Source organism: Notamacropus eugenii, chromosome 2 (assembly GCF_028372415.1).
Source record: "Notamacropus eugenii isolate mMacEug1 chromosome 2, mMacEug1.pri_v2, whole genome shotgun sequence".
NCBI classification, from domain to species: domain Eukaryota; kingdom Metazoa; phylum Chordata; class Mammalia; order Diprotodontia; family Macropodidae; genus Notamacropus; species Notamacropus eugenii.
In genome coordinates, this window is record NC_092873.1 from 211,191,620 (window position 1) to 211,219,489 (window position 27,870).

The window sequence follows — 27,870 nt, forward strand, 5'->3', positions numbered from 1 at the left end:
CTGTAGATCTGGTCTATTAGATCTGATCTATCCTCTTCAACTAAGCTCTTTCCCCCATCACAGGGCAAGACTGCCAAGCAGTGAGTGGGTAGTTTATGTGAAAAGAAATCTTATATTCCATACAGACTCTTCTGATTAAAAGGGAAAAAAAGGGGCTTAGATCCTTATGCAAAATAAGTGCACATAAAAAGGGAATTGCTATATTTTAAAAAAATGTATATAATACTATATCCTGTTTTGTAATAGTCATGAGATTTACATTCAAAATAATGTACACAACTGTCCTAATTTTATGAAATCTGAATATACACAAAAGCTAATGTTAAAAACTATTGTTCAAATGAAGGTTTTAAACTGGAAGATAACTCTTTGGTTAAAATAATATAACATTATTTTGAAAATATACAATACCTTCCTCTGTCCCTCACCTCCTTCCATACTCTGTCCCCCTGTTTTATATTATCTCAGTTGCCACTTCAGGAGATAAAAGTTCACCTTTATAGAACACTTAAGGTTTACAAAGTGTTTTCTCATTCTGTGCACTAGCTAGCAAGTATTATTATTCAATTTTATAGGTAAAGAAACTGAACCCCAATGACTTGGCCACAGTTACAATTAAAAAGTGTTATTGTCAGGGCTCAAACACAGGCCTTTGGATTCCAAAGCTCATAACTCTTACCACTACACCATTGGGCCTGTAAATTCCTAGAAGATGTGTTACCTTCCCCCCTAGGAAAACTGAGGCATAACAAGGTCACACCCCTGAGAAATGTTCCTGCCTCAATAGATGAAAGAAATTGTTTTCTCCTAATCTGTAATATTACCGTTTACCTGCTGGTAACTTCTACAGATTGATCCTTCTTCCCTAAAATCTTTGTGTCCATAATAGCACAGGTGTGAAGTGTGACTTGGGTATGAATCTGGCACAGTGTAAGAATATGATGGTTACAGATGCTAAAGATGAGAGTATGGACTAGACAGACCACAAGGGGGAAAAATATTAGCCTGATATTCCTGTAACCATGGAACCAGTAAATTTCCCCTTTAGGCCTAATGTGAATTGTACTGGGTAGTCACTGTTTTAGTGGCTGAATTGGCAAATAATAAAGTCACAGATGGTTTGCCATTCATTGAGTTTTCTTAACTAATGTGAGCCAAAATGAGGCTTCCTCTAACAGAATAAGTTCTGTACCTTTCCCAGGGATAAACAAGGACACAGCTGGTACTTGGGGCCAAGGATATAAAAGCCAGTGGCTGACCTCTATCCTGGATACCAACTAATCTTCAAACTAAAGTTACATATATATTATGATAGGCAAGGTCATGACTACTTCTAATACTAACAAGGATTATTCAGTGATACATGGGACTGCATGGCCAATGGGTGTTCATTTCTGAATCATACCCTAGACTAGAAGATAGAAAAAGTGATCACAATCCAAGATGCCACCATCTGGATCCTTCTGGATCCTTGATCTACCTGTTAATGGTTTCTATCCTGGAGGACTTTAGAAGATCCTAATGCAGTAAATTTGCCACAGACTCGGAGCAGCTTAAAAAAAAAATAGATGGGAAAGGGCTATTCTTATAGAATGGTGTTACCCATCTGAAGAAAAAATTAATGAGGAATCTCTCACCGTGAGGCAGTTGGTCTGTGGGGCAGAAACTTCAGAAAGTTACAGCTATGGCCTAGGCAGAGGTTCCTGGAGCTGAGGAAGCTGAGGAGGCTTATAGAGTGGTTTAGACACAAAACTATTGGGTCTCCTCTGCTACATGGAAAGAATAGTGGACTTAAGAGTAATTAGTTCTGACACTAGCTCTATGACAGTAAGCAAATCAAATAACTTCTCTTAACCTCATTTTCCTCCTCTGTAAAACTTGGACAATAATACTTGTACTATCTATCCTACTGAGTTATTATGATGGGAATGTTTTTGTAAATTATAAAATATCATACACATGTGGGCTAACATTATTATTCTCCTTTGAGTTCCTGGCCTGTGTCTGTAGAATTTTGTTTTCTTCCTGTAGGCCATGTAAGGAAGCAGAGACCTCCTCCACTGCCTGAAGAAATGTGGGTAGGTATTTGAAACAAGATTTTGGTCCCAAAAAAGTATGCATTTCCTAAATACAAAGGGTCAACCTGCAGTAAAGATGAAATAGTACTGCAAGCAGCCACTGGAGGGCACATGATAGGGCCTGGAATGACTCAATGGACTTCGAGAAAAAGAGCCAACTGTCAAGATGGCAATGCCTGGGAAAATGCTTCTCCTTGACCATAGAAGGCATTCAAGTCAAAATCAGTTTTTAGAAACCAAAGAATAAAGCAAAATTTTGAAAGAGGGGCTAATGAAGTCTAACATTAAACCAGAAATAGAGATGTGAGGTCATTTTAAAGTCACAGGCAAGGGTCATAAGAGTCAGTGTCCATTATCAAGATCCCAATAGTTGGTATACTAGAGTCTGAGCACAGGAAATGAGGAGCAGCAAATTATAGGGCAATGCTGTCAAAGATTAAATTTACTGTGCTGGGATTCTCTTGAGTAAGCAGAGTTGTGATTTAAAAGGTCCTTCATCAGAGGAGCTTGATGAATTTGATAGGAATTTAGGTGAGTATATCTTGAACTCCATACAAGTACTATAATGAGGTTCCAAGAAATTTACTAAACACCTATAACTAAGACATTAAGTCATCTACAGAGCGAAGAACATTTTCCTGACACTAAGTCACCTGGTCTTTTGAATGCTTCAGCAGCGAGACTATATTCAAATCCATGTAAAATTTAGCATTATCAAATGTCAGTTTCAAAATCATTTTCAAGATAAAAAAGAACTTTGTAGTTCAATGCTATTTGTCCCAATAAAGTCTAATATACTACCACATGCCTTAAAGACAATTTTACTGATACCTTTTTACATCACATTGCTTAAAATAAAGAATAAAAACAAGAAAAAGAAAGTTCAGCAAAACTAACAGATAGGTCTATGAAGTCTAAATGATAAATAGTATTCTGAATAAATTGTATCCTGAGTGCTAGTGAACCTGATCAAAATGTAATTTTGAAATATTTAACAACACAAATAAAAATACAATAGATAATATTAACATGCAGTTTTCTAAGTCTATGAGGTATACTGGGTGTTCAGGGAGGACTAGTACCTCTGGTGTGAGGGCAGCCAAGCCTTTTTTTTTTCCAAGAGTTGCTATCCACCTTTGGTGTCCAACTGTCACTCAACTCTCACCTAAGACTCCAAAAAGCTGTGGCATATGCAGCAGCCACATCCCAGTAAAACTGTCTTATCAGGAAGGTTAAACCAGGTTGAGGGTAACTGACAGACCTGAAATGCATTGCGAATTGGGGGGTTATCTACCCCAAGTATGTGAAGACTTCTCTGGTGGAATAGGCAGATGTGAACAATTTGTTCCAACAGGCCAATGAAGGCAGCAGAAGCAAGTGCTGTGGAACACTTAGAACTTGGTTAGATATGAAAGTCGCCAAGGTCATCCACTGCATCCCAAGCCATTGCCAGTCATCTTGACTTTTGTCTTACCAACGGGCTTCAATGACTCTGGAAGACAGAGTGAGGCCAATGACTTGGAACAACTCTGCCTCACTTAAATCCAATTGATGTGCAAATCAAAAGACATCACTTATACCACTTTACCATTTATGGTTTTATTATTTCATTATTTTATTGTTTTACTCCTACTTAAAATTCTGTGGTGATGGGCAAGAGTCAAAGCAGTAGGTATAGATACGTCACAACCCAGCACACAGGCAGCCCCCTTGGTGTCTAAGCAGCTTTTTTTAAGAACCACACTGTTCACCTCCTGGCATAAGGAAAGAGCTAGAAAAAGTGCCCTAAAAATTGTCTGTTCTACCTAACCTAACCCTGGCCTGCTTACTGCAGTAGGCGAGGATCCTACCCCATGGTTGATACATAAACAAATATATAAGAATGTTTGTAAAGATGATTCCACTAACCACTGGTACATGGAATCTGTGCGTGCTAATGGATAACAAAATCCAAGATACCTAAAAGACAAACAGCTCTTGCTGTGAGAAAACTTGGCAGGTATCACATTTCACCAGCAGCCTTGAGTGAAACAAGACTGGCAAATCAAGGCCAGCTTACTCAAGGCAGAGCTGAAAACGTTTTTTTTTTTCTGGAGTGGCCACAGTAATGGGAAGTACTGTGAACCTGGTGTAGGTTTCACAATCAAATTTATCTAATCAACAATCTTGTATACCTCCCAAAAGGGAAGAGAGACTCATGACAATGTGACTGCCAATTGCTAGAAAGTGCCACACAACCATCATCAGTACGTATGCTCCCACCATGACAAACCCTGATAAAGTGAAAGAAAAATTTTATGAAAACCTGGAAGACCCTCATTGTCAATCTGCTGAAAGAGAACAAGCTTGTAATTCTGGATGACTTTTATACCAAAATAGGAACAAACTATCAGATATGACAGAATTCTTGGGATGAATGGAGTCAGAAATGGCAACAGTCACCTACTACTGAAGACTTATGTGTTTCATGACCTTCTTATCACCAACACTGTCTTCTGTTTACCTAAATTCAACAAAACTTTGTGGATGCACACGCACAGCAAACACTGGCATTTAAAAGACTGCTGCGAGGAGAAGAGACAGACAAGATGTAAGAGTGACTAAGGCAATGTGTGACACAGCACTGATTCAATCATAGACTTATCCTCTCCAAGTTAAAACCTTCGGCCAAAGTAGCAACCCCAAGGCAAGATGACTATCAGAATTTGTTGCTGACTTGGAGGGAAAGCTGAGCCAAAATACTAGCAACAGAGGAGCAGGAAAGGAGTGGGCAGCTTTCAGAGACTTGGTATATAGCACCACATTTCCTCATCTGGGCTAGAACACTTGACGAAAATGATGGAAAAATTCGGAAGCTACTAAATGAAAAATGAGAACCTCACAGGGTTTACCAGCAGGATAGTTCATCCATCTTTAAGAAGAAAGCATTCAACTTCATGGAAAGTACAATGCAAGGGAAGCTTAGAGAGATGCAGGATTCTGGCCTCAAGAAGGCAGATGAAATTCAGTTTTACACTGATAGTAACAACCCAAAGTGCTTCTATGATGCCCTAAAGGCTATTTGTGGGCCTATGATTTATGTATGATGCATCTCAACCACTCAACACTGATGGAGCCACACCAATCAGTAGTAGGGACATGATCCCCTAAAGAGATAGGCTGATCACTTCTATAGTGTTCTCAACAGACCATCATCAATCAACGCTGAAGACACTGAACATATACCTCACATTGAAGTCAATCCCTTTCTAGCCAAACCTCTAACTGAAAAAGAGGTTTCTGATGCCATTAGGCTCCTCCCTTGTGACCAAGTACCTGATGCTGATTCTACCTGAGGTTTACAAGGTAGGGGGTCCACGGCTCATTCAAAAGCTGACTGAAATCTTCCAGGTTCTATGGCAAGAGAAGGTTATGTCCCGGGAGATCAAGGATGCCTCTATTGTCCATCTCCATAAAGAAAAAGGAAATAAGCTGTCCTGTGACAATAACAGGAGAGTCTCTCTCTTAGTCATTGCCAACAAGATTCTTGCCAGAGTCCTTCTTAATAGGTTGCTCCTTCACCTAGAAGACAGTCATCTACCTAAGAGCCAGTGTGGCTTCAGAAAGGGCTGAAGAATGGATGATATGGTGTTTGCTGCCCAACGACTCCATGAGAAATGCCAGGAGCACAACAGAGGTCTGTACACAATGTGCACAGATCTGACCCAGGCCTTTGATACTGTTAGTCATGAGGGCTTGTAGAAGAAGGGCTTGTAAAATTTGGTTGCCCAGAGAAGTTCATCAGTATTGTATACCAGTTTTATGATAGCATGCTTGCATGGGTTCAGGATAAAGGATGATGCTCTCACACTTTCCCAGTCACCAGTTGAGTGAAAGAAGGCTGTGTGCTTGCTAACATGCTTTTTAGCATGATGTTTTCAACAATGCTGTCAGAAGCATTTAATGATGATGAAAATAACTTCAAAATCAGCTCCTGCACTTGAGGGTAAATTATTCAACTTGAAAAGTCTAGACTAAAGTGAAAGGAGAGTTGGTACATGATTTTTTGTTTGTAGATGATTGTGCACTCAGTGCAACCTCTGAAACTGAGGTGCAACAAAATGTGGACTGATTCTCTGCTGCTTGTTCTAATTTTGGCCTAACAATTAACACCAAGAAAACACAGGTTCTTAACCAGCTAATACCACACCATTCAAACATGGAACCATCCATTACAGCAAATGAGGAAATTTTTAATACTGTGGATAAGTTCACTTACTTTGGCAGTATACTTTCCAGGGATGCACATCCATATGATGAGGATGACACATACATTGCCAGAGTTAGCTCAATGTTCAGGAGGCTCCAAATGGAAGTGTGAGAGAGAAAAGGTATTAGACTGCCTACTAAACTGAAAGTCTACAGATCCATTGTGCTGACCTGTTGCTATATGACTGTGAAACCTGGACAGTATACTAGCACTGTGCCAGGCAACTGAACTGCTTCCATTTGACTTGCCATAGGAAGATTCTAAAGATCACCTGGCAAAATCAGGTACCAGACACTGCGGTCCTTTCTCAAGCTAAAATGCCACACATTCAAACTACTGCAGAACACAATTCCAATAGGTTGGCCATGTTTGAATGCTAAATATGTTTTCCTAAAAGACTATTTTATGGATAATTCATGCAAGGAAAGCACTTATATGGTGATCAGAAGAAACAATGCCAGGACATTCTCAAAGTCTTTCTGAAGAACTCTGGAACTGATTGCATGACATGGGAGATACTGGCACAGAAAGGCACAGCAAGGCATACTCTAACAGCAAGGACCCTGAAATACACAGGAAGGCCTGCTGTACAGGTTTGTTAGATCTGCTTTTCTAAAAGGAAAGTAACTTTTGAGGGGTCAACAATCTACTTTAATCAAGCACATATATCATTGACTTAGTTCGGGGAAAAAGTCTGCACCCTGAACTTCAGCGAAAATACAGAGAAATAAAGACCAAAAGATAGGGCTTCCAACTGTCAGACCATAAGCAACACATACATCACAGATCAACAGACATATCCAACAGTCTGACCATTACATACATACATAGTTACCAGAGAGAGAAGCACCAACCTCTGGGTTTTTAAAGGGGAGGAGGGAGAGGCTCCTTACTGGCTACCCAGAATCTTGTCTGGCCAAACAAACACTTCCTATGAGTAAGTCCTAAAACAAAACCTCACCTCAGAGTATATATACATATACTTTTCAGAGCCAGAGGGCATAACAGCCCTAGAGAACCAGTGCCTCATTAGAAATCCACAAAAGGTGTAGACCTTCCTACAAAACAAATCTCCCCTAATCAAGCTTCTCTTATAATGGGTAGGGAAGATCTTTAACTCTCATTAACATAATTAACATTACACATACCTAAATCAGAGAAGGTGCCGTGCTCAATGAGCAAAGCAGAATTGTAGTAGCTCAAAAGAAACATGAAATGTGCAAATTTAGAGACATCTCCACTCCAAGTGTTCATATAGACTATTTGTGCCTGACTTGTGGTAGTATTCTGAGCTTATTGTTCTATTGGCCACAGTCAGACACACTATACAACGACCCCAACACAGTGATGTCATTTTGGTCCTCTTCGAGAGTGAAAGACAATAACCATTATGTAGCCTCTAGGCACCCTTATATGTGGTTTAGTGACTTCCTTTTTATTTGAGTTTGATGTCATTGTTCTACATAGTCTCCCATCTCTGAAAAGAAAGCACATTTTTATCCAATTTCTCTGTCCCCCTAAAATGAACTTTGAAGTCATTTACCATGACATACAAGACCAAACTCAGAAGTCCCAGCACACATTATTCTCGTTAGTAAGATGGTTGTTTCTGGTCATTTTTACCTTATTTTACTTTTCCTTAAGTAATTAGTGTCTTTCTTATTTATGCAATATAATGGGCCTGGAAGTTGAAGTTCACAGCTTTATTCATCATCCTTTCCCAAGGGCTGTTTGCTTTTGTATTGAGATGGAACTGAATTTATTCAAAATAATTTTGTTTCTGTTAAAATTTTCCAAAAGTATTCAAATGATAAATGTGACTATTAAACATATGACTAATAAGGCACATAAAAATCTTCTTCAAGTGATATCTGAAAAGATGAAATTATTCACCGATACATAACCCTGCTCAGTTACATATAAGGCATTGCTAGGCACCTCGATGTGAACAGTGGACATGTATTTGTGTAGAGCTCACACAACTTTCACTGTACCTGAAATCGCATGCTGTGGTTAACTCTGCTCCTCCACCCATTGCTTTTCCTTGAATCAAAGCAACACTTATTAAAGGCAGCCTACATAATGAAGAAAAACAACAGAGTATTATTAATGTATTACTGTTTTATACTTTTTAATGTCAATTTACAAATCCTGCATCAATATCTGAGAAGATTCAATGGAAGAATGACATTATTACAGTATGTTATAATCAGAAACAATCTCTAGAAGACAAACATAGGATTTCATTCTGGATGGGGTATGGAAAGGAGAAAAGAGAAGGAAGGGAGAAAGTGCAACTTAAAATTCAGACTAAAGTTACTATAATCATTCTCCCTAAACAGATTGATATTCTGTAACTGGACATGTGGAGCAACACTAAAACTTAGTTCCAGAGATATTTGAGTCCTGGAACATCAAACCAAAGGAAGGTACACAAGGAATTCAGAAAGAAAAATTCATTGCACAAATAAAAAGTAATTCTTTTACAAAATGCTTGTCTTTTCAAAGGACTGCTGCCCAGTATTATTAATCATTCCACTCAGAACTCAAGTAAATAGAATTTTCCAACTCAAATGTCCAGGGCAACTATGAGTGAGCAAAAATGAGGACTTAGTCTCAGCTGTCCTTGAGACTTCTCTTCAGCCACCCAAGGGAATAATTCCATATGGCTCTGAAGGAGTCCCAGGTTCCTTGCCCCTATTCTGTAATCTCAAAGTAAGACCAGGAAAACTGAATCAGTATTCAAGAACCTGAAGAGGAGTTCCACAGGTAAAAAAGAGTATTTGCCTCTCAAAATACATAGTGCTAGGTTCCACAACCCCCTCTGCTCCCCCCATCCCATCCCCACGCTTGCCTCTTCACTGATGCTCAATCAAAGCCTTTGTCTTTGTGAAGCGTTTTCAAGCCACCACAGCTCACCATCATTGCTCCCTCCTTCATCCTCCCAGCATTTACCCGTACAACTCATGGCAATTTCTCCCGCTGAGTCCCTTCATTACACACAACAGGTGTGTAAACATCTGCTGATGTACTGACTGCTTGCCTGCTTATGACCCATAGTCATTTAAATGATAGTCAAATCTGCCCAGAGAGGTGTTCATCACCTGCCTTAGCATTTTCAATAACTGATCTCTTTTTAATCTTAATGCTAGCAGTAGAGTTACAAAAAGTTATTTCTAGTACCCTAGATTAAGCCCATAACAAAAGAAGGGATACTACCTCATAAATCTTGTTAAGGTGTTTTGCATAAACATGCACAATTCGGCTCCATCCTACAAGTAAAAAAAAAAAGGTAATATTTAACTAATGTAATTACATTACAGAGGGAAATGTTTTTCTGAATTGGAGAATGCCAAAGTTGTAGAGCTCAAAAGTGAACCTGACTTTCCTCCATTTTGTAAACTTTGTGTAGCTCATATAACAAATTGCATTCTGCCCAAATAATTGCTTTCATGTTTTCTGAAGCAGAATTACAACTGGAAACTGAAAACCAAAGAAATAAATGTGTATAAAATAGCTGAGGATGATAGGGGCTAGAAAAATATGTTGATTCTTGTTAATAATAAAATAAATTATTCTGATTTACACAAAGAATAGATTCCTCTTAATCATCCAATCAATAAGCATTTGTCAAGTGTCTAATAGGCAGTGGAGACACAAAACAAAAGCAAAATATCCCCTGCCCTCAAGACCTTAAATTCTAATGGGAGAGACAACAAAGAAATGAAACAAGCCTACTATGTGCCACTAAGTTCTGGTCTGACTGCACATAGGCAACTAGTTCTGATGTAAGTCCCACATCTATAAATAACTATGACTTGTATTTGGATTATAGTCAATTTCAGTTTTTAGGATTTTTGTTACATCCACAGCCAACACCTTTTGACTCTTTTCTTGAACAAAGTTCTCCTGAGCTACACATATGAAGTTTCTGAGTTGTCAAAAAGTGTTAAACCTCTTTGGTTTCTTAGCCTTGAATCAAATTTTCAAATACACTTCATGGTAGTCTTTTTCCTTATGCCTCTCATGAGTATCAAGACAACATGACTGTGTCACATAAAGTGATACTGCTCATTTCTCAGTCCAAACTTAAAAACTTAAAAAAAAAAAAAAAAGGAAGCAGCAACAAGGGATAATAACCACTAAATCTAAAAGTTAATCAAGAAGGTAAAGAAAAAAATCATCTTTCATGTAGGTACATACACATTTCAGAATTGACAGATTTATCTGTAAGAGTCACAGAAAACTGAAAAAATGTATATCCCCACACTGCATCCAAACTGTCCAATCCACCAAAAAAACTGTATATCTTGACAGCCTATATATATATACATACATATATATATATATATATATATATATATATATAATATTACTAGTATCAAAACAGTATTTGTTTAAAGTTGTGGATAAAATCCAAACAGTATAACAAATACATTTTCTAGTTCTTTACCCCCCTTTCTCTATCCCCTGTCCTAAACCTTTTCAAGATTAATCCTCAAATTATATCCAATATTTTGCCTTCTCAACTGAGAATTATCTACCTTCTGTGAATATTGTCAGATATCATACTAGTCTTTGAACAAGTTGTGTTAGAACTAATTCAACTCTTTCTTAAACTTAATTTTTTAAAGCTTCTGTAAAAGAAAATAAATTTATATACTGCTCTCCAAACAAACGATATTAGAACTGAACCAATTCTTTCTTAAGCTTAAATAATTGGGAGGAGAACACTTGTAAAATAAAGGAAGGTATAAGCTTGATACAAACGATATTAGAGATTCAATGATTTTTCTCTTAAAAACTTTAAAATACAATGAAAAAGGCAGCATGATCAACAACATAATCATAATCAAAAAGTATTTAATAAGAAGATTAGAGCACTTTATCAGAACTAGTTTGAGCATTCTATCTAAACTATAATCTACTCCAACTATCTCCTCATCTTCGGCATCTGAACCTAAGGCAATTTCACCAAATAAGCAGATATTTCAGTGATACATTTGTGACTATAAAGGCCAGAGTGTTTGCTACAGAAAGAAAAGCTTCTTTTACAGAGAGACTATTTATAAGGCCATGGTTAACAATTTCAGTGCTCTTCATTGGGGTAGAACAGCCTCATTCAGACAGACCTTACAGCTGCAACTAGTAAACATTTCTGAATCTCAAGAGTCATGAAGCTATTTTAAATTAGTTAAGTATTCCACACATTTATACTCAGGAAAATGACATAAGCATTAATACTTTAACACATACTGTTCTGTATGATTTCTGATATACTTTAAACTTCTTCCAATGGATTCCCTATCTCACCCTCCAAAGACGCTATCATACCCTTTTCTCCTCATGCCTCTCACAATGCCATCCATCCATCTCTCAAGCTAAATACCCTGCCTCTTATTTTACTGAGAAAACTGAAATCATTCAACAGGAACTCCATCTTTTTCCTTTCTTTTCACTGCAAAACTCCTTGACATCCTCCTCCACCCTTTCCTCCTTTCCCCTAGGCTATGACGAAGAGGTAGTCCTTTCCCTTGCAAAGGCAACCCTTTCACATGTGTACTTCATTCCATCCTTTCATCCCATGTTCTCCAGTAGAATGAATCTTTAATCATCCTCATCTCCTCAAATCCCCTCAAATTTTCAACTATTTCCTATTTGGTTCCTTACCATGCTCAAGTCTCCCTCCATGCTTAAAAAAACACCTTCACCACACTCTATCACCCCCTCAATGTATCACCGTATATGATATATATGTATACAAATCTATATATAGTATGTATCTATCTTTGCTTTCCTTTCTCTGCCAAATTCCTTGAAAAAAAAACTCACTGTTGCCTCCACTTCCCCACCTCTCATTCATTTAACCTATTGCAATTTGCTTTCTAGCCTTATCACTCAAATGAAATGGTTCTTTCCAAAGTTACTGACCATCCCTTAATTGCCAAATTTGTTGGGATTTTTTCTCAGTCCTCACCCTACCTACTGTATTTGACATTGTTGACGGTCTGCTCCTAGATACTCTCATCTCTTGGGATACCATTCTTACTCTCTTCTCCTCCTACCTGTCTGACCATTTACTTTTCTTATAATCTTTGCGGATAACCTCATCAGTTGCCTTGGGCTTAACTTCTCTATGCAGAATATCTATGTATTTAGCCTTGGTTTCTTCCCTGAGCTTCATCCCTGAATCTCCATTTGCTTCTTGGAAGGACCTCTCCCTCTGATTGGATGGCTCCTCCCAGAACCTCGATTTAAGGAGGGTGCCCAGGCCAGCAATGTCTTCTTTTTCTTTAGGTTGTTTCTACCATGCTCTCACCCCCTTTCAGTTTTCTTTTAGGTGTCTTTCCCATTAGAATGAAGGCCCCCGGAGGGTAGGGACTGTCCTCCTTCCTACTTGTATTGGTATTCCCATCCTTAGCACACAGTAAGAGCCTAACAAGTGAGTACTGACTATTGCTGCTACTACAGCCAATGATATTTTCCCTAAGTGGAGGATCTTGTCACTCCCTACTCAATAAAATTCAGGGCCTCTAGGATAAAATAGCAACTCTGTTTAGCTTTTAAAGTCCTACACAACCTGGTCCCAACCTATCTTTCTAGTCTCCCTTTCATACTCTGCATTCCAGCAAAGCTGGCCCCTCTGTCCTTCACATATGATACTCCATGTCTCTGAATGGGCTGTTCTCCATATTTGGACGTACTACCTCCTCACCTCTGCCTCATAAAGTTCTCTTCTTACAAGACACAGTTCAAGCATCATCTTTTCCAAGGAGCCTTTACTGAGTCTTCCTTTTTCTGATTTCCTCCTTATCAAACTATCTAATACTAAACAACCTTGTATTTATTTATGTTTATTCTGTTTTCATATACATTGTATATATCATGCATCATATCATATAAAAACATCGTACATATATATGAATGTTTATTGTCTTCCCCATTAGAGTGTTAAATCCCTTATAAGGAGGGATCATTTCATTTATTGTATCCCAAACCAGTATCTGGCACATAGTAGCACTTAATAAATGCTTATTAATTGAAACAATAATCAAGTCCGAAAAGTTCTGTGCAAAAGGAATCTTGCTAAATCACATTTCCCCCCATATATTATAATCAAAATTTAAATTTGTAATGTGTAGATAATTACTTATCAGTATTTACTGAGGTTCTATCTCCTAAATAGTTCACACTATTTACTGCCTTTTTAAAGGGTAGCTACACTCCTTTTCTATATTTCTCACTACTTATTTTCTAGTTAAATTAAAAAAATAAAACAAATACTTTAGTTCAAAAGGTTTCTAGGGGAATGTTATAAGAACAAATAAACCTAGAAACCTAATGATCATGTATTTAAATATTATTATCCTGAAATAAGCAAGGGCAGGCTAAAGTCAATTGAAGAATGTGTTATATTACTGAACCTCAAAACTTTTGATGATCTCTCTAAAAAGCTATTTGTTTCTCTTACATTAGTTTTCCTGTCATCCAAGGTAAAAGTATAAATTACTGGAAGGAAATTATAATTAGAAATTGCCTTCTTCAAGGCCATAGAATAATATTACAAAGAACAGTACTAGTTCTCTCCTTTAGAAAAGAAAACTTAAGTCAAGAGTAGGGAGTGTGCTGGTATTGAAGTCTGAGGATTTGGGTTCAAATTTACCTCTCCTACTTGCCACTTTGTAACTTTGGACAAGTCTGTAAGTCGTTTTCCTTATCTGTAAAATGAATGGGTTTGACTAAATTATTCATGCCAGTTCCAAATCAATGATCTTATGTTTCAACAAGTATATCAGGAGTTAAAAATGCAATTTTACATGACCACTGACCTGTGAGGTTCCCAGACTTTTAACAGCACTCAAATCTGATCCTGAGCAGAAAGTGTTTTTTGCCCCACAGACAATAAGACCTTTCCCTTCTTTCCAGTTTTCTAGATCAATCACTCTCTCCAGTAGCTGTAGCATCATAACTCCTGTTATTGAAAGGGAAAGAAAAAACAAACTAAAAATAGAAATAAAGACTTCAAGGTTAGCAAGTACATTCTAGGTCTTTATTGTCTATCTAGGTAGCACTGCCCTGGATTGTGGGGGAGATACAAAAAGATACAAAAGCCTTAATGAGATTTATATACCACATAAAACAGTTACAAAACAATGCAAGGTAGCATATGATTAAGTGTTAAAATCAGTGTTAACACAGTGTTCATTCAGAAAAGAGAGATGATATTTATGAGAGTGGTTAAAAAAAGAAACTAGGCTAAAGAGAAGATTCAATTAGACCAAAACTCCTTCCTTGGTCTCTAAAGGAATGTAAAGGGAATTGTAGAAAGAGGAAAAAATTAAAACTGAAGTTCCCACCAAGATCTTTTAATGTTCATCTTTTGAATATGCTTATGCTAAAAGTCTTTGGTAACTTTCCAAGTTCATAGTGTTCTCAGTGTGATAAATTCTCATTTTTCTTTTGCCCCAGAAACTGCCTTGGGAACCAATAAAGGATTATAACAAAGCGATAAATTAAAGCAAGGATTTGGACTAAGAGATGCCAAAGTTTACTCCAGCCACTGCTTAATCCATTAAACTATAAACTCTTCTATTAGAATGTAAGCCACCTCTCAAGGTCAGAATATGTTCTGATTACTTTATTGCTTTTCACAACACCACCAGCAATGCTCCATTAAGGATGCTGAGTCTCTCTGCTTAACAAGTTCACTTCACTTCAGAAATTAAAAGTTTGGATTTTTTGTTGTTGTTGACTAGGATTTTATCTTGCAGTTAAAAGTCAGTCAGAACAGATATTCACTGGACTTTTCCTAAGGATGAACAGTTTTGTACTAGGTGCTCAGCATGATGTAATTTGGAGTCCAAAAGACTTGTATTTAAATTTAGATTTATGGCCATCAGGAAGTCAATTAACCTCTCTGAGTCTCAGTTTCTTTCTTCATCTGTAAAATGAAGAAGTTGAATTAGATGGCCCCTAAAGTCCCTACTATAAGTTCCTACTTTTTCCAAAGGATGAAGGGATCTAAAAAATTAAAGTGAGTCCTAACAGATGGACATATCCAAGAGCTACACTGGATCTATCACTACCTTTATAATCTTGGGCAACTTGCTTAACATCTATGGGCCTCAGTTTCCTCATCTGTAAAATGAGAAGGCTGAATTAGAAACAGCAATTCTTAAACTATGTGTCCTGACCCTATATGAGGTTGCAAAAATTCTGACAACAGTAAAAGATTTCTGAAAGTACAACGACCAAAAACTAATTCAAAATCAAATGTGTAATGAATCTGAGGTTTTCTGGCAGTGTTTGTGCATGCTACATTGCACAACTTCACTACAATCTTGGCCCTGAACACATGCACAAGTTGTGCTGCACATGCCCTCAGGCCATGCAACACCAACAAATGCTGCTGAACCATGAAAACGGGAAACAAGTGGAAAAAATTTAAGAAGCCTCAACTAGATGGCCTCTCAGGTCCCTTCCACATCTAAGTCTGAGATCTCACAAACACATTTTCTCAAAGGTTCTTACATTGTAATAGTTGAAATGAAATAGAGTTAAACATTTGATCAAAATAAATATGAATAAGTCAACAAACCAATGCAAAGAAGCAGGATAGAATATAATTCAGAACAGAAAATAATATTAAAATCATTTCTTCTTGCCTTTGAAAACTATAATGTCGTTTCATTGCTTCAGACTCACTTTTCTAAATATGTTTTTCTTGGTCTGTTAGCATTACTTTTTATTCCCTGAACATACACCAATTTAAAATGTGGAAAGTCAGCTCTGAAATGTACTTGGTGATAGAAATAAGTCAATTGAAGTTTTTAAAAAATCATCATAAAAAAACACAAAGTGTATAATTATTTGTATATCATTGATTTCTGAATATAATGTGTTTATCAGAACCAAAGCAAGGGAAGCTCAAAGAAGATGGTGTAAGGGGTGGATCATTCAATCAACTGATAAGTATTAATTTATTAGATCATAAGACTGTAAAGGTAGAGCTTAAGAAAGGAACCTTGGAAGGCATTTGGTCTTTCCCATTTTACATTTGAAGAAAGGAGGCCCAGAGAGGATTTGCTTAAAGCCATACAGGTGGTGACAGAGGCAGTTTACTGACTCTAAAACCAGTGGTGCTTTTTCCATTTCACAGTGGTGCCTCATCTTCTTCCATCAACCTTTAGCTAGAGGGAGGAAATCACTAGTACCTGAGAATGCATTCTTTTTACTTGGGTTGTTAAAAGTGAGAATGCCAATGCCACAGTCTTCCTTACGAAGGTCAATGGATCCACCAGTAAACTGCTGAAGTTTCTTTTTGACGTCTTCCTCATGAAAACCATGAGAAGTGCTATACAGTGGAAAACCAGTTTGTTGTATGAGTTTTTTCCTTACAGAAAGAGATGAAGTCTTCAAAAAAGAAGCAGCCATTTCTGAGGGGGAAAAAAGAGAAAGAAATATGGTACAAAACTCAACTATACTATTACCCTTTGTTTGAATGCTAAATATTGCAATGTCCTGGTGATGGAATTTTGCCTGTTTTCAGGAACACATCTCCATAACTGCACACACTCTTCTTGGTAGCAGCAGTAGCTCCTTGACCTTCCCAAGAAAGAATTTCCTCTTTTCTCCTCCCAATCAATACCCACAATCTGATAATTTCAAATGTGCATAATCTATTTGCCTATGAAAAGGTGATTATATAGTCCTTTAGTTACAGTGCATTCATTATTAGGCTAAAAGAAGCATGACAAAGGAAAGGAATATCCTGGTGTTGTATTTATCATCATATTTTACTCCTGAGATTACAAGACTGTTTTCCTCATCGTGTCCAAGATCCCCTTCAATCTAGGGACAAACTTCTAGGCTGAGCAGACTCGTCAATACAGATTCTTCAAGTTATAATCCTCTATCTCTAATGACTCTTATCCTTTGGGTCTCTGGGATACCTGCTACTGGTTGAAGGGATGAATGGATGGGAAAAGGCATGTATGTGACTTTTATTGGTGAAGGATGAATTTCAGGATGATCAAGTAAATTTTCAATCTAATTTTCTATAGTTTTAAAGAAGTCTTTATTATATGAATTTCCAGAAAGAATTAAGAACAGATGGGAAATATGAGATTACAAAGGTCACAGTACAAACTTAATTCCTCCAAAGTATGTATGGTTGTTAAAATGCTGAACTGGAGCAGTTAATGGTATATATTTTATAAATACCTACACAAAGAAGAATAGGTAATTACGTATGAGGCAGCTAGGTGTTACAGTGAATAGAGTGCCAGGGTTGGAGTCAGGAAGACCTGAGTTTAAATCCAGTCTCAGACCCTTACTAGCTGTGTAACCCAGGGCAAGTCAAATAACTGTTTGCCTCAGTTTCCTCATCTATAAAATGAGCTGAAAAAGGAATGGCAAACCACTTCACTATCTGTGCCAAGAAAACTCAGGGGATCACGAAGAGTCAGACACAACTAAACACAATAACAACAAACACAAAGAGATTATCATACTTAGTATATAGAGACGAGAAGCCCCAAAGAGAATGTACTTCCAGATTTCATGAACAAATTTAAGAAAAACAAAACAAACAAAAAAGAAGCCTGATTGTCACCTGCTAAAATTGTTTATGTGATGCTGGTAAAAGTAGTTTCTAAATCTTATCACAAAGTCTATATTGGCTTACAAATTTCATCAAGGACACTAAAAAGGAAACTCTCTTTGATTTAACAACAACATGACAGAAATAACAATACAGGTAATTCTCTGCTTGGAGTCTGGAAAAGGGAGTCAGAGAAGCATGAATACACTGTGGTTTAAATAAATCATGATCCATCCTCTGTCTTGGTACAGAGTTGACCACTTAAATGGACCTCTAGATTTATGATCCTCTGCTCTTCTCTACAAACACTCTAATACAAGGGTAACGAGCCCTTTGGCAGCCTGGTGAAGACTATAGACCTCTTCTCAGAATGATGTTTTTAAATGTATAAAATAAAATACACAGGGTTACAAAGGAAAAGGCTTTTTTTTTTCAGCATCAAGCTAAATAAAACATGTACAAAACCTTTGGGGGATATGTGGAATCTCTGCTCTAAAGGTTCTTGCTACAGGTGTTCCTGCTGTGCTTTATGATGCAGCTGATCCTGGGCAGAGACTGGGATCAGCAGGGTTCTGTGCTGATCAGACTACTTCTGGTGAGAGAAATATCTCTGTCCTGTGACTCCCAAGTCAGCAGAGTATAATGGGGGATGTAGCATATATGCAGAGCACCTGGAATAGCATCTTTCCATATGGAGATTGAGGAGTTGCTCTCAGTTGACATGTAAAGGAAATGCCTTGGAGACTGGAGAATATACAGATATTCTACAACTCATTTTGGTCAGCTAATCACCTTGTGAAGGCTCTTTGTCAACAGAAGCATTCAAAAATGAGCCAGTCATTCCCTATTTTGCCTAATTTATTCTTGAGGGGTCTCAGTGTCTCTTTATGTCACAACTTCTGAAACTGTTAATAGGTCCTCTCTCTTCTCTGAGGTCATGTGTGGTCCTTGGCCTCTCTGTTCCTTTCTTATTGAAAGGATTAAATTGATTCTGTATCATTTTTTTATTGATCCTATTTACAGTTAATTGATTTTGTCCTCTGCTTCAGTCATGTTTCTTGGTCTCTGAACTTAGCTGGTCTGTAATGAGTTAAGTTTAGAAATCCAGTTCTCTTGCTAATCACTGTTCTATTCTTGCCTCAAGGAATTTTGCTACCCTTGAGGGATGTAGGTGGAAGTCAGGGACTTTGGTCTAGTATCTTTATACCACCAAGCTGTCCTTCAAGGATATCTGGTTTGCTATCCAAAGAAGTCTAACCTACTATCTTTTAACCTTGCAGGTGGACTCAAACAATGAATTATTCTTAGTCACAGGAGGGAAAGAGAGGGGATATTGCTAGGCCCTCATTTCCAAATTTCAACCAGTCATACTGTTCCCCATGCCTCAGCTACATAACCAGTCACCTTTATCCTTATGCCATAATGTCACCACTTCTGTTGCTATTTGTTCTAACCTTATGAAAATGAGTTAAGTCTTTTTTGGGGGGTCTTTGGCTTAAACTGAGGCAAAGCCATTGATCCATTCTTATTGGCAGGTTTGCACACTGTTAATAAAATGTTATCTTGCTCAAAGAGAACATATCTCAGTCTACCTTTGCTGAATTTTACTTGGCACATGACTCAGGTGAAAGGAGTGGATCCTCCACAGACCAGTGAATTTCAAAAGATCTGAGGCTACCTTAGTATTCTAGTGTTCCAGGATCTAAGAGCTTAGCTTTAGAGCCATTGCCACATTGCTGCCCCAAGGAGTGCAGAGGAACCTTTGGGAATGAACTTTGGCACTCCAGCCCAGTGGTAGCTGAGACAAGACCTCAATTGACAGGTCCCTGAATCATGCCATACATGGATGTGTACTTGGTGTGACCAATGCTATATAGGAATTGGGTTAAGAAGTGCTAAAAGGGAGAGTATGCACCCAGGTTAAGTAGTTAAAAGGAACTGGAACCTAGTTACAGGTCCCTTAACAAGGGGACAAAGAGAGCTAGTGGGGCCTTGAGTCAAAACAAATAAAATGCAAAATGCACCCTATTAACTCCTGGGGGTATAATAGGATCCTGGGATAAATGTAGCTACCTGGGTCTAAGTGAGCCAGAGTGTATACACTATAAGGGAAATACATGTTCTGATTTCCTTATACAGTTATTCCTTCCACATTGCAGGGGTTAAGATCATAGTGCCCCCTGCAATCTCAAATATCTGAATAGAATTTTTTGGCCCTCCTTTTGTACCAGAAAAGAAGTCTGAATTTTTTTTTCTTCTTTTTCTATGGGGTGTTTATAGTACCTAATTGTAAAATTTGGATTATTATACAATATTATAATTATACAATACTATATATTTTATGCATTTCTGAGTCTCTAAACTTTTTCTGTGTTGTCTGAGGGTCTTCTTGGGTCATCTGTACCTGCAGCAAAACTTCCCAGAAATTTCTATTTCATTTCTTATGCCAACCCATGATATATCAAAACTGTGAAGGAGAAAGTCACAATATGGAAGGGATAACTATATTACATTATTATTATATTTCTTTGTAACTCATTATCTTCCCCCATAAACATCTCACCCATCTTTGCTTGAGTATATTCTTTTCTCCTCTGATATTATGGTCGCTTTGTTGCTGGACCTCATCATCTCATGTTTTGTCCACTGCAATAAAATGATAGTGGATTGCCTGCCTCAAGTCTCTACCCACTCCAATCCATCCTCCATTCAGCACCCAAATAGCTTTTTCCCTAAAGTGCAGGTATAACTGTCACTTCCTTATCCAGTAAGCTTCAGTGGTTCCCTACTATCATCAGATCAAATACAAAATCCTGTTTGACATTCAAAGCCCTTCATAATCTACCGTCCCACCCACCCACATCCACCTTTTCAGTCTTGTTACATTTCTCTCTTCAGCCTGGAGACACTGGCCTCCTTACTGTTCTGAGAACAAGGCACTCCATCTCTACACTCCAGCAATTTTCTCTGGCTGTCTCCTACATCCTCCTCATCTCTGCCTATTGGTTTCTCCAGCTTCCTCTAAGTCCCAACTAAAACCCATTTTCTACAGGAAGCCTTTCTCAGCTCCTTTTAATTCTAGTGCCCTCCCTATTTTAATCATTTCCAAATTATCCTGTATAAAGCTTATTTGTACATATTTGTCTTCTTACTGTCTCCTCCATTAGACCTCGAGTTCCTGGAGGGCAAAGTCTGTCTTTTGCCTCTTTTTGTATCCCCAGTACTGAGAATAGTGTTTAGCACATAGTAGGTGCTTAATAAACATTTAATGACTGCTACACTTGGCAGTGCCCTGCTCTGACTGCAAAATCTACAAACTGCCTCTTTTTTCCTATTTATTCCTATTGTTATCTAAAGATATTAATGGCCTTTAACTGCCCTGTGGTTAACGTTGCCAGTACTAATGACAATTTGTAGGAAAGGGCAGTCTGAGAAAAGCAGAAGACATATGTGGGGCAATGAGGACTGGTGGGGAAGGGAGGAGTTGGTAATGATTTCTCCCCTGAGAAATCACAAACATGTGGTATAACCTTGGGTATTACTTAGTCACCTTGAAATTTATTTATAGGACAGAGTCTAAGCACAGAGATTAATACCCTGAAGTGAACAAGATCTCTTAGATACAGTGAAGAAACTACTTGGATTCAAAGCAGCCCAGGCCAAGGGAGAGAAGAACAACACCCTCTAGTCTTCCATGTGCATCATGTGGTTCCTTTACCAATATATTCATTGTTCCTCCTACATCTACTTTCCTCTCCCCTCTAGCAAGTCTATGAGGATTTTATAGGGTAAGAGATTTTCTTCAGTTCTACCTCACTCCCCATTGATATACATATATTATACTAAGGAATGGAATCATTATTCAATAAAAACTTCTGGGAAAATTTGATAGCCGTATGGCAAAAAATGGATTTGGATCAATATTTCATACAATACACCAAAATAAATTCTACCTGGACCAGTGATCTAAATATTTTTGTTAATCATTAAGAATCACTTTTAAAAGCTTAAAGAAAAGGATATATTTCTCTCAGCTACAGAGAAGGGAATTTTTATTAAACAAATATAACTCATTATTGGAAAACAAAATGGATGGGTTTGGTTATAGAAAGGTAAAGGATTTTGAAAAACAAAAGGTAATATCTCTAAAGATTAATAGACAGAGAACAGACTAGGGGAAAAAATTGCAATGTGTATAGTCAATAAAGATCTCATATCCAGTATCTATAAAGAACTGACACACTTCTGTAAGACTTATAATATTGTCAAAGGACAGAAACAGATATTGTTGAAGGACTAAATACAAACTTTTAAGAAGCCCAATAAACGATGCTTACATTTTCTAATAACCACAGAATTGCAAATCAAAACAACTTTAAAATATCACCTTATATCCACTAATATGGCAAAAAAGACATAATGATTCAGTGGAGGCAGACATTTCCAAGGGCTACAACTTGCCTAGGCCAAGATATGATTCCAGAGGCTCCAAGACTACAGCATAGCCAGACTTGCCCTAAATAAGGCCTGGGATACTGAAGTCTTCAGTTTGGGAACACACCAGGTCCTGTTCAAGCCTGCCACAAGGTAGGTTTCCTAACATCTCCTATAACACACCTTCTGGTAGGTCAGACAGCTGAGGGCTGTGTAGAAACTTAGAAGGTTGATCTTGAACTTCTTAATTACTTGGCTTCATCGGTAGATCTCATTGACACTCTGCCAGAAGTTATTACTGGATAATTTGCACACTCCTATCCCTTCCAACCCAGTGATACTGAAACTCTGACAACTGCTGAACACCGCTCCTCAATCCCAGCTGTTTGTTCCCTTTCCCATCCACCTCAAACCCCCATCCCATCCTCCTTCCCAAATGTCCCCCTCCAGATCTATGCACCCCTTTCACTATGGCATCTGAAACACGTGCTCCATAATTAACAAACTACCTTTCATCTTAAACTTTTTTTTTCCATTTTCTCCTTCCATCTTCTGGGATACATTGAAAAGTGGCTCCCTCCTGATAATACTGCATCCCTGGCTACCCCTTCTACTTTCACTCAAAGCCTTGACTCAGTGGCCATTATGGGGAAGTCAAAATACTCCTCACTCCCCATTGTCACTTCTAGATTCTTCTTCTAAGGCAATCACTCTTCAACCTACCCTTTTTTGAGGTTCATGCCCTCCAAATTTATCACCCAACCAAGATTCTGTTGTTCATTTTTTCTAGTCATGTCTGACTCTTCATGACCCCATTTGGGTTTTTCTTGGCAGACACTGGAGTAGTTTGCCATTTCCTTCTCCAGTTTATTTTACAAATGAAGAACTGAAACCAAGAGGGTTAAATGACTTGCCCAGGGTCACATGGCTAGTAAGTGTCTGAGGCCAGATCTGAATTTAGGAAGTTAAGTCTTCCAGATTCCAGGCCAAGCACTCTTATGCACCACTCTGCTTCCCCAATCAAGATTCAGGTGGTTGCTATCTATCAGCCTCCAGGACATTCTCTTTTGTTTCTCCTTAAAAAAGTTCAGTGCCTGGATCACAGTCTTTCTCTGTAACAACTCATGCTCCCATCTCAACACACATGCTGAAATGTATATATGTATATATATATATGTATATAGATAGATAGATATGGATATATATATATACGGATATGGATATAGATATAGATATATATATCCTCACAAACCCTAACTTGCCAAGTTCCTTAATTTATTCAACTCTTATAACTAACTCCTCCACTTCACTTCTGCTACATAAAGGGAGAGTCAATTCCCTTAATTACCCCAAACTGCTCCACTTCTACATGGAGAAACTATGAATGGCCTTTTATCTGATAAGGCACTCAGGTGGTGCAGTGGATAGAGTGCAGGGCTTAGGGTTAGGAAGACGAGTTCAAATATAGCTTCAGACACTTAATAGCTATATGATTCTGAGCAAGTCATTTAACTTCCATTTGCCTCAGTTTCCTCAACCCCCAAATGGGAATAATAACAGCACCTTTCTCCTGGGGTTGGTGTGAAGATCAAATGAGAGCACAGTGCCTGGCACACAGTAAGCATCACATAAATATTAGCTATTATGATAATGATCATATATTTTATCTTTTTCATCCTATGCCTTACTTTCTGAATTATAGTTTCTGAATTATCATGAAACTAAAACCATAATCTCCAAAGTCCCCAATTACCACTTAATAACCAAATATAATGGTCTTTTCTCAATCTGCCGACTCCTTGACCTCTCTGTGGAATCTGACACTCCTGCATACTCTCCTTTTTTGTTTTTTGGGACTGCTTAGTTCTCCTCCTATGTATTTAAAAATGTGCCAGTCTCTGCTGTGTCTTCATCCATGTTGTGCCTTCTAACTATGGGTGCTTCAATACTGTCTGTATGAGGCCCTCTCTTTCCCCTCCATATTTTTTAACTTGGTGATTTCATTAGCTCCCATGGGTTTCACCATTATCTCTTTGTAGATAATTCCCAGATCTAGTTATCTAGCTCTATATCTCTCCTATCTACCTCACCAAATACCTTTTGGACCTTTTGGATGTCCTGTAGGATTCTTGAACCCAAAACCCCACTTTATTATCTCCTCCCAAATCCTTCCCTCTTATGAACTTTTTTATTACAGTCACTGAAGCAGATGTCCATTCAGGTTTGCAAATTTGGTGTCATGTTCAACTTTCTCTCATTTATCTCATAGACCTAATAAAATGACAAATCTATTTTTTTTTCCTTTACAATATCTCTCACTTATGTCCCCTTCTGCTTACTTACACAACCACTACCCTACCTAGTTCAGGCCCTCATCACCTCTCACCTAGACCACCAGAATAATTAGGCACTTCCTCTCTATCCAGTTCCCTCCAATCTCTTCTGCACATAGCTTCCAAAGTGATTTTCCTCAAGCTTAGGTCCAATCAGGATATCCTGCCCCCACTCAATAAACTCCAACGGCTTATTACCTCTAGGATAAAATATAAGTTTTGTCTGGCATTTAAAGCTCTTCATAGGTTGTCCCCCTCATTACCTTTTGAGACTTCATATATTAATCCTCTTCCCACATAAAGAGTATTTATTTAGTACCTACTATGTTTTTTAAAAAGATAGACCCTACCCTCAAGGAGCTTGCATTCGAATGGGGGAAGACAACATAAAATAGATCTGGAAAGCAGTAAGGTGGAAAAGTACAGAGAGTTTGTAGTGGAGCTGGAAGACAAGGGAGTGTGGATGGCCTGAAAACTTACCAAAATGGCAGCCTTAGGCAGGAACTCACCAAAGGAGAAGAGGCAGGACATGGCGGGTGGAGGGAGAGTGAAGAGGCATCTCTAGAGTGAGAAGGATTTGGCTCAGAAAGGAAAAAGTATTTTGCAAAATTGAAAGGTTGTTGAGGGGCAGCTGGATGGCCTAGGATAGAACACCAGCATAGGAATCAGGAGGATATGAGTTCAGATCTGGCCTCCTACACTTGACACTAATTAGCTATGTGACCCTGGGCAAATCACTTAATCCCAAATACCCCGAAGAAAAAAAAGAAAAGATGTTGGATAGTTCCTTCCCTAGTAGAGCACTTAAGTAAGTACTGTGAATGTGGAATGTTTTTATCCAAGGGACATTTGGAAATGGCAAAATACAATTTTCCCCCCAAGATTCCTATTAAAGTCTCACTGAAGAATAAGTTTTCTCAAAATAACATCTCAAAGAAATTTAAAGTCATTCATTTTCAAGGTTTTTAACAACTAGGTAAAACAATATTTTGTAGGGTGGTTAGTTGGCACAATGGATAGAGAGCTAGGCCTAAAGTCAGGAAGACTCATCTTCCTAAATTCAAATCAGGCTTCAGATACTTAGTAGCTGTATAACCCTAGGCAAGTCACTTAACCCTGTTGGCTTCAGTTTCCTCATCTGTAAAATGGACTGGTAATGGAAATGGCAAACCACTCCAGTTTCTTTTCCAGGGTCATGAAGAGTTGGACACAACTGAAATGACTGATCAAAGTAATGTAACAAGCCCTTTAAAGTCTGCAAAGTGCTTTTTAAACAAATATCCCATTTAACCTTCCAGACAATGACATAGATACTACAATTTTTATTCCCATTTAATATATGAGGAGATGGAGTCTCAGAAGTTTTTATGACTTGTCCATTGTGAGAAATCTGGTATCTGAGATAGGATTTGAAAGCATATTTCTGGCTGCAAGTCCAGTACTCTATCTACTTTGTAGCTTTGAAGCAGCTTTGAAACTAAGACATTCACACATTAAAAAAAATAACACCAACATACACACACACACACACACACACACACAGCAACATGATTATCAATTATGATTAATTTTTCAATTGTATTCAGTTCAGTAAAAACCTGAAACACAGTCCTGGCTCTTTTAGGGAAGGGTATTCCATTTATTATAAGGTTATGGCATGACCATTATGCTACTATCTATATATCACAATAACAAAATTAAGCCATTCAGCAAAAAAAAAAAGTCTGGAAAACAAACTAAAAACTCATCTGATTTTAGGAGTTACCATTCATCAGAATTTTACCTTTCTGTATAGAGAATATGTTCCTTTATGAGTGGAGGCACTTGTTAAGCTAATGTCTTATGTAAATAAGATAATTTTATGATATGGATAGAACCATAGGCCATTCCTCTCTATAGAGTGGAATGCTTCACTGCTTTTTAAAATCACTTTTTGCCTCCCTCTACTTTACATTTTTTAATTAGGAGAGGGGGTAAGGACAGTCTGGGGAGAAGCAACTGGCAACAGTGATGCCAAAAAATGGGGGAGGAGGAAGCATTATAACATTAAAAAAAAAATTAACATTCACTTTTAAAAATTCTCATTTTCAAATTCTCTCTTTCCCCTACCCATTGAAAAAGGAAGCAATATGACGCCCATCATATATGTGAACATATTTCTATATTAGCCATATGGAACGTTTTTTAAAAATGCATAGAAGAGAACAGAAAAAAGTTTAGAAGGAAGCACAGACAAGCAGGACAGGTTTGAAAGTAACACAGAATTTATTATATATTTTGAAAAAATAAGCAACCAGAATCACAGCAGCACAAAGGAAAGGTGAGATGTGCAAATCTGGAGATGTCTCCAAGACTCCAAATGTGCTTGACCTGTGGTAGAGCCTTCTGTGTTTGTAACAGTATGATCAGCCACTGTGGGACACACTGTACCTGGACTCCAACACAATGATGTCACTTTGGTCTTCTTCGCTGATGAAGGACAACAACTGACTATGCGCTGGGCATCATGCTAAGTTACAAAGATACACAAAAAGAAAGCCCTGCTCTCGAGGAGCTCACAGTATAATGCAGGAAACAATATGCAAACAACTCTGTACAAACAAGGGGAGACACAAAGATGAAAGGAAACCAGGAAAAGCCTTTTGGAGAACTTAGGGCTTTAGCTGAGAGTGGAAAAAAGTCAAGGAAGTTAGGGGACAGATATGACAAGGGAGAGTTCCAGGCTTGGGAATGAATAAAAATGTGCAGGGTTGGGAAATGCAATGTCATATTTGAGAATAGCCAAGAGATTAATGTCACTGTTCAAAAATCTATAGGCATCCCAATGCATGTTCAGTCATGCTGTTTGGTACTCTATCGTCCACGGGGCCGTTGCTTGGCACATTGTCAGACTACTCAGGGTGAAAAGAATAGTTTCTAATACTGTGTTAAAATTGTATCTTGTTTTGGTCACCCCTTTTCTAGGCAGTATTGTAAGTTTATATGTAGCCAGAATAAAGGGGCAACAGCAGGAAATAAGATAGTAAAAGGGGACCCTGGAAGTAGTGCACAAACTATCCCAAAGATCAAAGGAGCATAACTTACAAAGTGTATCATATATTAACTAAAATCCACACCCTAATGATATGGGCTGAATCAGGGGGAGCCATCCAGGCTTTACTGTCAGGGTTCTGG

The 27,870-nt window shown here is 38.0% G+C and overlaps 1 protein-coding gene across 10 annotated transcripts in view; it reads right to left on the reverse strand.

Annotated features, from left to right (window-relative positions):
- Nucleotides 1-27,870, reverse strand: part of ECHDC1 (ethylmalonyl-CoA decarboxylase 1) — a 74,869-nt gene that overhangs the window by 25,898 nt on the left and 21,101 nt on the right. For 6 of the 10 annotated variants that reach the window (XM_072643260.1, XM_072643259.1, XM_072643258.1 and 3 more), the window contains exons 2-5: nt 16,542-16,763; nt 14,157-14,299; nt 9,547-9,599; nt 8,322-8,402 (exon numbers count right to left, since the gene is read on the reverse strand). In XM_072643260.1, coding sequence (XP_072499361.1) covers nt 8,322-8,402; nt 9,547-9,599; nt 14,157-14,299; nt 16,542-16,761 — 497 coding nt within the window. In that variant the 5' untranslated portion in view covers nt 16,762-16,763. Of the gene's footprint in view, nt 1-8,321; nt 8,403-9,546; nt 9,600-13,990; nt 14,046-14,156; nt 14,300-16,541; nt 16,764-27,870 lie in introns of all 10 variants that reach the window. The other 4 variants (XM_072643267.1, XM_072643264.1, XM_072643263.1 and 1 more) reach the window with 1 other exon arrangement.